Source organism: Xiphophorus maculatus, chromosome 15 (assembly GCF_002775205.1).
Source record: "Xiphophorus maculatus strain JP 163 A chromosome 15, X_maculatus-5.0-male, whole genome shotgun sequence".
In the NCBI taxonomy this organism is placed as follows: Eukaryota; Metazoa; Chordata; class Actinopteri; order Cyprinodontiformes; family Poeciliidae; genus Xiphophorus; species Xiphophorus maculatus.
This window is the reverse complement of record NC_036457.1, coordinates 21,589,254-21,602,327: the sequence shown is the minus strand read 5'-3', so window position 1 is coordinate 21,602,327 and position 13,074 is coordinate 21,589,254. Positions and strand designations below refer to the sequence as shown.

Here is a 13,074-nt window from a genome sequence, read left to right as displayed (position 1 = left end):
ACCACCTAAAACCGTCCATGTTGCCAGGATTGTTAGTTTTACTATTTGTGCCACTGTTTGTCCAGTAAGTGTACCAATAGATTTTAAAATATGATTAAATGCAGTTACTGTGTGTGGTTTAGTTATGCAAATCACACTTAATTATGTGACTGGTATCATAAAGAAGCATCTTAAAAATGAGAAGTTTTTCCAAGTGCTGCATTTGTGTTTGAGGGACTACGAATGCTGGGAAATGCAGACACAACCTATAGTTACCTAAAAAAGAAGTAAATATATACATACTTCTTATCGTCACTTTTATCATTATCACAGTAGTAACATAAAATATTGTAAAATACCTTAAGTCCAAATTGCCCACCCCATCTGAGAATTTATAACTATACTGACTCCGTCTGTTTTCACTACCTTTTAAACATGTACTACTGGAATAGTTTGTGTGTAACTCCTCCCTCACAGTATTGGCTTTCTGCGAGACATAGACAAATAAAAAAAAGTATGCATAGGGCATACTAATGCTACTAAGTAGGTCGCCATAAAATATTAAGAACTGGTTGTGACTTGTGGGAACAAAGTAGCAAAGGAGGAAAATAAACAACAGCACTGAAGTGTTGACTGGAAAAGTTACAAAATCCCAAAACGTAGTTAAAACCTCGTTACAAAATACATGAACACAGACCCAAGAAAAAAAGAATCAAGATAACAATTTGGAGACTTAAAAATACAACAAAACAAAAAAACTCATACTGACATAAAAAAGACATGTAAAACAACCGAAGTCCTGAACTGACAACAAAAGCATAAAAGTTATAACTTGATCACTTCACAGCACTTGGGCTTAAAACAATCACAAAAAGACATAAATGATGACAATAAGCACAAAATTACCACAGATACAATGTAGCATGTCATCAAGTCAGATTTAAAAGAACCACTGAAATACCATAAGAACAACCCCCCAAAAATCACCAAATTAGATTAAAAACAAAAATCAATAATCAATGAAATGACATAACATGTATTCCTCAGTTTCGGCAACTTTTATGAGTGGTGAATAATTATAAGTGTGAAAAATATTTGAGTAAAGTGAAAGTGCTGTTTCATTACTTGAAATCACTGTACTACACACTGCCTGTTTCTAAAACAATAGATTCTATTCCATGTATTTGCTTGTGATGTTAGCTAAAACACTTCAGTTTCATAGATCTCACTACAGAAGTTTAACTGTCAGAGCAGGAAATAAATTAAGGAGCTGTTACTCGTTATGACGAGATACAAAACGAGAAACTTTCTAGTTTTATATCACTATAATGAGAAAGCCTGTCATTTTAACAACATATAAAAATGTGTCCATCAGACAAAGAAGACTTCTGGCAACAACTGGGAGGTGTTGCCGTTTAATTCTTATGACCTTTTTCATTTAAATGAGAACAAATTTAGGTTTTAGTGACGTATAAATCTAGTTTTATGCCTCGTTAAAACAAGAAAGTTTCTCATTTTAAAGAGATACTGTATTTATTTCCTAGTTTTGGCATTTAAGCACTTCCGTATGTTAGGAAACTTGAACACAAAAACCTTTCGTTCATTTCATTCATACAAGGATTTCCTGTGGCAGCAAACATCGTCAGAGATCTCTGGCCAAGTATTACAGCGAAGCTCACAAATCACAACGATCCATGCAGTTAATTACAGCTGGCCTGTAGAGCTTGATTTATGTGATCCGTCTGATAGATGCGCATCTCTGTGAAGCCATTTGTCTTCCTCTTCCTCTTTAGAGACTTTCCTCTCATATTAGCCACTGAAAGAACTTCTAATGGGCTTCAGTCAGGACTGTTCATTACTTGTTCCTATTAACTTTTCTTTGCATGTTCTCCTCCATCTTCTGGTTCTTCTAGAACCTCAGTGGTTCTGAGACTGCAGAACCTCTATCTTCTGGTTCTTCTGGAACTGGTTCTTCTAGAACCAGAAGATATGAAGGAGTTAATCTACACTCCCTCGTTATATTTATAGCTTCATTGCGCCTTGTGCACTTTGACTCAGCATACTTGCTCTTTTTAGCAAAGCATTGCTGCCCTAACCTCTCATCCAGGAGGCCAAACGGGAGCAGGAGTCGGTTTGGGTTTTTTCCTTTTCCGTTCCCCTCAGCTCAGGTCTTTGAAACCAGATGAGATCTTGAAGGTTTCCTGCCAAAAGTGACTGATAGGAGTGAAACAGTGGGAATATTTTGGCAGGTGGCTGGTGTTAACATGCTCACTTGGCTTTGCACAGCCTCTTCCTAATTATGTTTCCTCGCAGTACGGAGCCCCAGCTTATGATGCGCTGCGTCTGCACCTATAGGTTTATAGGTCTAAATAAATGTGCAACGTGAATAATGCTTGAAGTTTTAATCTGGTTCAGCTAGAAGTATGTGATACTGCATATTCTGGTATCAATCCGATTTTATTTAAGTGCAGTATATCAAACTTTGTAATTGTTTGTGGTTTTGTAGTAAGACAGAAAGTGGACAAAGTTTATAGGTGTCTATAAAATACTTCAGTAACATATTAACATGACTTGTACTAATTGTACTTAAATAAAAGTGCAAAAAATTATCATTTGAGAGCAAATAGAAACAATCTTTTTTTAAAAAAAACTCCAAGGTAAAAATAAAACTAAATTTCAATAAGGAATCTGAGATTGAAGTATCTAAAATAGAGCTAAAATTCAAAACACTGACAATTATTTCAATTGAGATTTCTGTGACAGATGGAAGAAATGAAAATGAACAAAATTCCTGATTAGGAAGTGAGAACACGAATTAAGTGTTTGCATGTTTTTTTAGGTGACATATTTTGATGTTCAGTGTTCCATCCATCCATCTATCCATCCATTTTCTAACACACTTGTCCCAAGTGGGGTCCAGAGGTGCTGGTGCCCATCTCCAGCTAACGTTCCGGGCGAGAGGCGGGGTCACCCTGAACAAGTCGCCAGTCTGTCGCAGGGAAACAGAGACAGACAGAACACACAACCATGCAAACACAAACACACACACACACACACACACACACACACACACACACACACACACACACACACATCTAGGGAGAATTTAGAGAGACCAATTAACCTGACAATCATGTTTTTGGACTTTGAGAGGAAGCCGGAGTACCCGGAGAGAACCCACCATGTACAGGGAGAACATGCAAACTCCATGCAGAAATACCCCGGGCCGGGAATCGAACCCAGAACCTTCTTGCTGCAAGACAACAGTGCTACCAACTGCGCCACTGTGCAGCCCATGTTCAATGTTCAAAATTTATAAAAGGAAGTTCTCCATCTATATTAACATAAGATTCACAGTTTTGGACATAATGTTTGAGTTATTAAAAAAACTTGAAGGGGAAAATCTTGCAAGTAATGTTCTGTTGAACCACAGCAGTCAGCTGCATTTGTGTATTAAAGTATTTTTATTCACACTTGATAGCTGATTTCAGATGGGGTTTTTTGTTGGCCAAATTTAGTTAACATTTATATTAATTTATTTGTTTTATGTTTTCTTTGACTCACTAAACGTGTTGTCTGATTTTGTATAGATGTATATGTGAATATATATTTTATTCTGATGACTATATATAAACGAACATTAAAAAAAACTGCTTTGAAGTTATACATTTGTTGGGATGAGTTCAATATAAAAAGCTGAAAATGTGGAAAATCATCTGTGATATCACTATTGATATATTAAACAATGTATTGTGATATTTTTTGGCAGTATTGCCCACCTGCACACAGTAGTGTCGATCCAATCCTGATACAAATTTGGTGTTGATATTTTGGATCAATCCGCCCAGCTCTAGCTTCAGCCCTTTTTTAGACATTTGCCGGCAATCTGAAAGGTGTTGTAGACTCTGTCTGGTCTGTTCTGCAGTTTTCTGCATAATCACCTCCAACTGTGCAGTCACGGTCGTCTCCTCCCCGTACTAAATGTTAATTCAGCTCTGTGAGCAGACACATGGAGCCCCGTCTGAACACACACACACACACACACACACACACTCCGACACGCCTACACACACACCAACTATTAGCTGGGACTGCTGGGGGATCGGTCATCCCAAGTGCATCGGGCCTGGTGTTGCTTCCACACAAAAGGCCGACTCTGACCCAAATCTGTCTTTACGTAAGTCTCTGCATGATGGAGATATTGCTCAAAGAATCCCCCCCCCCCCCCCCCCCTTTTTCAAAATAAATAAATAAATATGAGATTATTCAAATATCACAATACCAGTGAGTGATGCTGGAGCTCGGGCATGATTACAGGCAGAAGGGGCAGAGCAGGAGCATGGAGAGATAAAGCTCTACAAGATTTCCTAATTGATCTCGGAGGAAGGCTGTGTAATTGATCTGGCAGACATGGCACAAACCCCGCAGGAACCTCAAACTGGGTCAGAGTACAGTGGCCATATGTGGGGACTACTGTGATGTAATGCTGAATACATATAGAAGGTGAAACAGGTGCGCTGGAACATAAAGACAGTGAACATCTGCCTTTGAAGTGACTAAATGACAGACACCTCCGTAGGCACACCTGCACTTCTCATAACAACAAAGAAAGACAAAAAAATTAATAAATAAAAAGATACTTACGTGCCATATTGCGAAGAAGATAAGGGAAACACAGAGGACCAGAGACAGCATGTAGCAGAAAGCAGCAAAAGTGAACATAATTAACGGGGGAAACCGTGGAGAAATTTCCAAGGAAGCACGAGCCCGCTGATGAACATCTAAAACCGAGGAAAAGAAGGGGAGCGAAGCGACGGGGGGAAAGTTCTCACGGCGCCGTGGACACCATGACTTCGCGGAGAGACTCCAGACGGCCAGCCGCGCGTCCACTCAATCTTCAGCCGCTCTCAGACCAGCGCCCCCCGCCGCATGGCAGTGTCGGCAAGTCCTGGCGAGGCGACCGTGGAATCGCAGCGACGGCCGGCTGACGAGGGGGAACAATCATCAGTGACGTGAAGCGAATGTGCGGGTAATCCATTCATCGAGCGGCGGCTGAAGGCGGCCAGCCGGAGCCTGCTCTGAGCTGAGCTGCGGCAGCGTCATGTGAGGCTGCTCCGCTCGGGCGCTCCGTGCGTATAAGCTCACTCTCTCTCTCTCTCTCTCTTTTTCGCGGCGCGCGGGCAGATAAACAGCAACGTCAAAGAGCGGGAAGCGCGTGCGGAACTGTGAACAGGTGGAAATAAAAGAGCAGCACCTGCTCCGCGTGCGCGTGCTGCAGAGCCTTTCTTTAAATCTGCAATTTAGCGGCTGATTTTGTGTGTTTGTGTGTGAATGCTTATTTCTTCCATGCGTAAAGACGTGCGGTCGCGTGTCTTAGTGTCTTTTGATCTGAGGGATTAAAAACAACTGAGTTAATTCATTTTTTGAAGGAGACCTGACAGATTGCTCCTAAACATCTACGTCCAGGTGTTGGCTTTTCAAAAAAAACTCCATGTTACCGCAGAGTCAAAGACTCATCCAAATAAAACTAAATGTTAGGTGAAAGAAATGATCAATTGCAGCAAAAAAAATTGTAATATGGACTGAAACCAACCTTATGAATTAATTTAACCAATATTTTTAAGGACGTCTGAACCGCATAGGGCTTTAAAGAAACATGTGATATTATTGCCACCATCTGGCTGTCCTGCAAACTGCAACTACATTAAGGATTTTTTTTTAATCCCAAAAGTATTATCAGAATACTGAGTGGGCATAACATTATGACCACAGTGGCCACCCTGACTGCTCTGACTCTGTTTAACCTCATACTCAGAAATCTCTTGTGCACTTTAAATTCTGTCACCTTTTTATCAGAGCCTGAATTCAAGGGCCAGCTCTATGTAAAATTGACTTTCTGAGCTTTGTATCAAATTATGTTATTTCCTCATCACATGTATACCTTTAGTGTTGCTTTGATTCTTTCATGCATTTTTGAGAAATTCTTTCATCTCCCATGCCAACCATTCAGCTATAAAAAACAACTGGGTGGACTTAGCTCCGCCTCCGAGACGCAGCTCCTCCTCTGAGCTGCAGCTTGCAAGCTTCCGCCTCACAGAGCAGCCTTCCCCTGCGATCCCCCCACTCAGCTCCTTCGGAGTAGCTAGCAGCAAGTAGCAAACCCCTCTGCATCTCCTAACCTCATTATAGGAATTACTTCTCAGTGCATTGCTGGTAAAAACGCTAAACAGTTAATAGAGGAGCATAAAAAGCAGGAGTTTCTTAAAGAGACAGATGCCCAATTTCAAGGCGTTAAATTACAAATTAATTTTGAGTCTTATTTGATATAAAGGGCATTTTTATAATAACTGAAGGTAAGTCAACTTGATTGTGCTACAAAACTGCACAATTTGTCTGTAAAATACATACCACACTGCCCTTTATCTTCTTGTCATGGATTCTCTGCTCCTCCCCTTGTTTCATGTTGCACCTGCTCAAAATTTCTCTCATTTCTACTGGCTACTGATTTCTTCCACCTGTGCTCCTCCCTATATAAATTCTTGATCTGTGGTCACTCAGTGTGAGATTGTCCTCATCCTTGTCCGAGCCTTCGACTGTTTCATGCAATTGTTCACAGGAGCCACTTTGTACTTTCTGAGGGGTTCCACATGCAAAAATAAGCCTTGGCCCTTTGGTTTCGTCTTTGAGGTTCAGTTTTGGAAAGTCACTGACCTCATCATCTACCCATTAAATCTGACCCTTTTCAAACTCCTCCAAATCTATTCGGTTGTCCATTTTTCTCCTAGTTCTAACACAGAAAGATTGAAAATAAAATGATTGCTGTCTAATATGAGCTTCCCACTAACATGATGATTAACGAGGTAATCACTGCAACAACCGGCAGCTGGAGCTGCAGGTTGCAGCCCTGGTCACTGAAATTGTTGCAAACCATCCTGCCTTCAAAATATGAAAATATGAATGGCTTCACACATTAAACAATCGTTTTGATTTATATAAAGACAAAAAGCGTTTGTATGGCTGGTTTAAAACTAATGCATTCCAACCGTCTTTAAAAGACATGACAGATTATTAAAACCAGAGTTTTTTATTCTCAGGAAGCTTCAACTCGTCTTAACCTCATGACAAACACACACACAGTCTCCGTGACTGTTAACCACTCCGCTGTCATATTGTTGTTCCTCCCTGATGCATGAGGTGGTATGACAGCTCCCACGGCCACTTTGTGAGGCGTCAAGAAGTCATCGTGTCAGTGTTTGGCAGAGTCAGTCAGTTGGCCTTTTGGGAGAAGAGGCAGACAGAGAAAGGTGAAGACAAGACTCAAGATGAATGTGCTGGATGTCTGCGTCATTGCTCAGCATTTTCTGAAAAAAAAAAAAAGAACCTGGTTTGCCTTCCTGTCAGGTTTAGTTTACCGGAGCCAAAACGTAGCCAGCCACTTGTAAGATAGATTTTAGAGAAGGTTAATAAAAATAAAAATGTAAAAAGAAATTCAGAATAAAGTAGAATTTAATTAATTAACAATAATTAGTAATGAGTAATTAGAAACTACTCATTTCAACCAGGAAAGACTCACACGGAGAATATAGCGATCAAAAAGTTTTATTGACATAAATGAATTAAAGTTCTTTGTCGCTCAGATCCCATCAGAGGATATTGTGCTGTGAATTGCAATAAGGTTGAATGAGCATTTTCGAAGCTGATTTGAGATGTCTTCCCCCTGTGGAGGTCAGAGAAAGGATGGAAACCTGGAGGAGCCAGACTGAAGAAGCCTTCCGCCCCTTGTGACCCGTTCAGTCAGAAGGGGCAGAGATGGATTGGGCACGGCTGTAAAGTGGATGCTGCCATGGATGAAGGTCCTTAGAAATGGATTGGTGATTGGCTATGACAGTGGATGGTCCAACGCTGACAGGCTGGCGGCAGATGAACTTGACACGGCGATTAGATGATGCAGGTGAGGCTGAAGAGCCTAGGCGTCATTTTAATCTGGAGAAACTCAGACAGAGAAAAACAGCAATTAAAAAGTTTTATTTACATAAATTAATAAAAATTCTTTGGCATTATTTGGAGCATGAATGGAAATTTAGAAGGCATAAGATTATGAGATGCTGGCAGATAAAGACCAGCTGTTAGGGAGTCTGGGATAACATGAAATGATGTAATGCTGCAGGTAGGTGAAGGAGGGAGGAGCCCATTCCTGCTGTGGAGGCCTACCTGGGCATTCAAGTGGTCAACGCTTCACATTTCCTTCGTGGGATTGGCCTAGCCCTGAAATGTTTCCTCCGCAGCCTGCTCCACATCGCCTGAAGACACCGTCTTCGTCCTCTTCTGCACAGTGTACTCCTTAAGCATTGCATTTCCTCTGTGAGGGTCGGGAGGAGCCGGTGCCTGCTTCAGAGACCTACTGAAAAGGGTACTAGTGCTAAAGCCCTGCACTCTCTCCGCAAGGGTTGGCCAAGCCACGGAACGCCGCCTCTGGTTCCGTCCACACACCACCTCCGATCCCGTCCCCACGGCTTCCCCGAGTCCACTGCAACCAGTTCCACGGCTTCTACTCGAGTCTCCCAGTAAGTTCCCCGAGCCTCCAGCTAGCATCCCCAATATAATACAATTTAATATTGGACTTTGCAATACAACTTTGCACACTGTTGAGTAAGGTAAACTTAATGACTTTATGTACTGAAATGATCCTTTCTGGATGTCTGATTTGTGATTTTCTGTCCACACAGTAACTGCTTGAAATGGGGCCTCCAACGATCCTAAAGCTTGTCCTGACTGATGGAACATGTCAAAGGCTCACTTTCTCCAGTGGACTACCTGAATCAATTGAGGATCTCGTCTGTGAAGTCAAGAGACAGTGTTGTCTTCAGGGTAATTTCAGGCTTCAGTTTATGGACTCCTTCTTTGTGAAAGAGTTCCTTAACTTTACCTCAATTTCAGAAATAGCAGCCAAAGAGACTCTTAAAGTTATTGATATGTCAAGGCCCACTATTATGAAGCACAAAGATTCTATTGTTCTTGATCTTGTCCAAGACTCCAAAGTCCCCAGCGTTTTGTCTGTTAGCCACTCTTCCTTGGATGGATATGTGGATATAGATGTATTATTATCAACTGAGTCATCCAGCTCATGGTCTTCTTGGCCTGCTGTCTTTTATGAGCCCAAGTTTCCCTATGATTCTGAATCAAAACCTCAGCAGGCAAGTAAGGAATACAATCAGAATAGAACTGTACCTATTCCAGACCCAAAGTTAAAGTCAGTCATTCTGTACGGTTTAATGCAGGAAATTGTGATAAAGAAAAGGATCAAGTTGCTCAGAGTCTGGTCAAGAAGCATCCTTGTCTAACAAAGAGGCTTCCGGACTAGAGATGGAGCATGGACGACCAGTTTGAAATATAAACTCACCAAATATCAAACCCAACCTAGAAAACTGGGGTGCCTAGAGGTGATTGTGAACTCTTTGAGGAACATACCTGTTGGAAGACACTGTGCAGCCTTTGGCTTCAAAGAAGGTAGAAGTAAACATTTGCTCAGCATATGCATCAGAAGAAACTGAGGAAAACTTAGAGGCAATGCAGAGATAAAGAAGAGGAACAATTGAGAGTTGTTGAAACTCACGATGCAAAATACATTCGCATTCAGAAGACATAAAGTTGCTAGTGATCAATGGTGGAGGCTTTCATGGCAAGATGGCCTGGTCTGTTTGACATCCCTGAAATAAGGCCGTCTCATATTAAGGTGTTCTTGGAATTAGTTTTAATCTAAAATGTTTAGGCACAGTTACTTGACAGTCCACTTCTCTAACAGGATTGATTGTGGCCTTTTTCCAAATGTTGAACATTTGAAGCTCATTCCTTTGTGCTCATTTATGTATAATAATGCCTCAACAACAACATTTTGACAACAATTACAACTTATTTATGATTGCCAGTATTACCTCAATAGAAAACCTACTTCTTTTGCTCATATTCAACCCATATCTGACTTTCACTGCAGTCTGAATGGACCAATCCCAATCTTCTCACCACTCCAAAAAAAAAGAGAAAAATTATATTTGTGCCATTTACATATTTGGTAATAAATTGGATATACATCCTAGAGTTTTCAAAGTGTTTATGTGCTTAACAGTCGTGTTGTATTTTGTGCGACTTTTCCATCATTAAAGTGAGACATGTGTCATAATTCTGCACCAGAAAAGACCAGACGTTGTAAATCTGGACGTAAACAACGGCTGAAAATTCTAATTATGAAAACTATGAACTATATAATCCCACCACTCCTGGCTCTGGCTACACATTCAAACAGACTTGTCTACAGAAGTTGCAGTAAATGCTCCACAAAAGGCCGTTCTTATTAATTGTGCTTTGTTTTTATTAGCGTCCTTCATGTTATGATCTACAATCTAGAATACTCTTGTCAGTGTTTTTCTTGACAAGAGTTTTTCAATGAATGTTTTTCTTTCGCTTACCTTTGTGAAGTTGTTCTATTATGACTTGGACAATGACAAATGACTGGCCAAGGCCGGAGATCACTTCAGTGAAATGTATTATGCTTTTCTTCACATGAACAAAGATGGCAGGTGCAGAATATATACAAAGGACGTCCCAGTCAGGTTAAAATCAGACAAACAGCAGTACCTTCAATGTAAGAGTCCAAAACCTAAGCAGTCAGTCTAACCACAGACTGACTGCTTGTGGAGCAGAGCCCTAATTTTAAAGCCACAGGCTCCGCCCACAGAAGTCCAAACAAGCAAAAAAAAACCCCAAAAAACTAAGCAATTACATCTAACTCAAATAAACTCTTACAGTATGCAAACTAATAATAATAATAATAATAATAATAATAATGAGAGAAAAAAATAAAATAAACTTGTAATCAAAAATGCAATACTCAATGTAATAGAAAACACTCAGTACGTTCTGATGACATCACTACGTCATCACGTGACTCCCTCCCTGCGCGCCACAATCCGGAAGCAACCCTGCTTGAAAATAGAACCGGGAAAATGTTTGAAGCTGAAGATGACAGATTAGGATGAATATGTTAACTGAAGCAGGAACACCGCGTGTGCACCCACGATGATCCGCGTCAGTTTAAGCTGAAACAAAAAGTAAGTTAGTGATTGTGTATGTTTGTGTGTATGCGTGTGCGGCCGTGCTCGCATGCTGACACGGACTCATAACTAAGCCCCGGCTCCTCCGTCACACCCTTCCTTTAGGGTGGTAAGCAATTCACACTAAAATCATATTTAATTACTCTGAGCTACCAAGAAAAAAAAAAGTCTGATTTCAGCAAACAAAATCAGAATTGAGGATTAAGACCTCCTGTGTGAACAAAGCCTAATTAAGGAAGGTGGCAGGGAAACTGAGGTAGGAAATATGGAAGCTGAACTGGGACTAAATAAAACAGCAACCAACAAAAAATAAATATAGCAACCAGTTCTAGACAATAACAATGGGGAAAAAAGCAAACCCAAATAGATCTAATGAACCTAATGAGCACGAATAATAAAAAGAAATCCAAGACACAGGAGCAATGTAAAGAGAATAATGAAACAATGCAACAGTCAAACTCAAAAATAAACTATGAAATTAGACATAAAGAAACAAACCGGCATGGCTAGACCTGAAAATAAATTTAAGGGTCTGAATGTCATGTGTCAGCACTAATAAATGAACAAAAATTAAATAATCTAAATAAAAACCCATTGACAGGAATAACCCAAACTATTCAGAAAACAGAAAGAACTGGCAGAAACTACGAAACAAAAACCACCCATAAAAAAAAAAGCCAAAAACCCAACAATCTTGACAGTTACATTAAAACATCCTTGTACTGTTGGATTTAAAAAGAGATGGCATATTTTACTCATGCTGGGGCTTATTACTATCCACCAACATTCTCTTATAAAATTGGAAGCAGACTGTGCTCTTTTTCCTAAAAAGCCCCCGCTTGAGTGCAAATATGCAATGCAAATTTCAAGACTGTATAACTGTCAATTTGAAATCATTTCAAGTAACAGCCAACAGCTAATACGTAAAATTGAACAAACAGGTATTCACATCCAGTTTCTTATCTTGCCATGTTTGCTGGCTTTTGAAAAACACTTATGTGGATGTAAAGGTAAAAAAAAGTACAAGTTTTTATGCTGGAGATCAGAGGGATGGAGTTGTTTTATTGCTTTATTTATATATTTTATACTTATGAAGAATAATCAAATCATCAGAAAATTACATTTCAATGCTCAATGAGTGCCCCCAAGTGGTCAAATAGTTATTAGACAAATTAATCAGACAAAAAGTGATGGCTGAAATCTAAATTTCAATTCTTTCACATCAAAGCTGAGTAAAGTGTCTGCATAACATAAAACAAGATTAAACCAGGTAATTTTTGCATCATCGCTGTTATTTCTCAGTTATCGCATTGTTTCTGATTCCATGGTGCTGATTTTGTGTACACACACACATTCATGAATGGAATTCATATTTTTGCAATTTACTGTGCTGTTTTAAAGTTGAGAAACCTTTGCATGTTTGAGGAATCCTTGAACCTCTCGTGGTGACCTTTTGGGAGTGCCTATGATGAAAAGTCAAATTTACATAACAACTGAAGGTAACATTCCTTGATCGTGCTATAAAATGGCACTTTGTTCCTGAAAAATAGATTAAACTCTCTCCCCTGTAAAATGCAAACATCAGGCTAAACCAGGGATGGGCAGCTCCTCAAGAACTTTTAGACCCGTCTTTGGTCAAACACACCTAAATAAAATGGCTGAGTAATGTCATTTCCTTTGGGACAATCAACGTAAATATTGATTCAACCTCATCAATATTTAAATTGGTCTCATATTAGCTTTTTACAGTTTATGTATATTATCACTATTGCCAGATACTTGGACAAGAACCTGAGTCTGTGAAACCAAGTCTCTAGAGTAATAACAGAGTCAATATTTGCATGCAGATGATTTAATGGTTTGTGCAACCAAGGCCAGCTGATATGTTGTCCTCCAAAAAGTGTAAATCATATTCTCCTTCTCTATGTATTTTTCATGAATTTCGGTGGTAAAGAAAGACATATACTGCTTAAGAATCACCTACCTC

At 39.9% G+C, this 13,074-nt stretch overlaps 1 protein-coding gene across 2 annotated transcripts in view; it reads right to left on the bottom strand.

Annotated features, from left to right (window-relative positions):
* The window catches only part of cnih3 (cornichon family AMPA receptor auxiliary protein 3), a 55,742-nt gene extending 50,487 nt beyond the window's left edge, over positions 1–5,255 (bottom strand). For both annotated transcript variants that reach the window (XM_023347908.1, XM_023347909.1), the window contains exon 1: positions 4,624–5,255. In XM_023347908.1, the coding sequence (XP_023203676.1) occupies positions 4,624–4,701 (78 nt within the window). In that variant the 5' untranslated portion in view covers positions 4,702–5,255. The remainder of the gene's footprint in view (positions 1–4,623) is intronic.
* Positions 5,256–13,074: the final 7,819 nt, after the last annotated feature.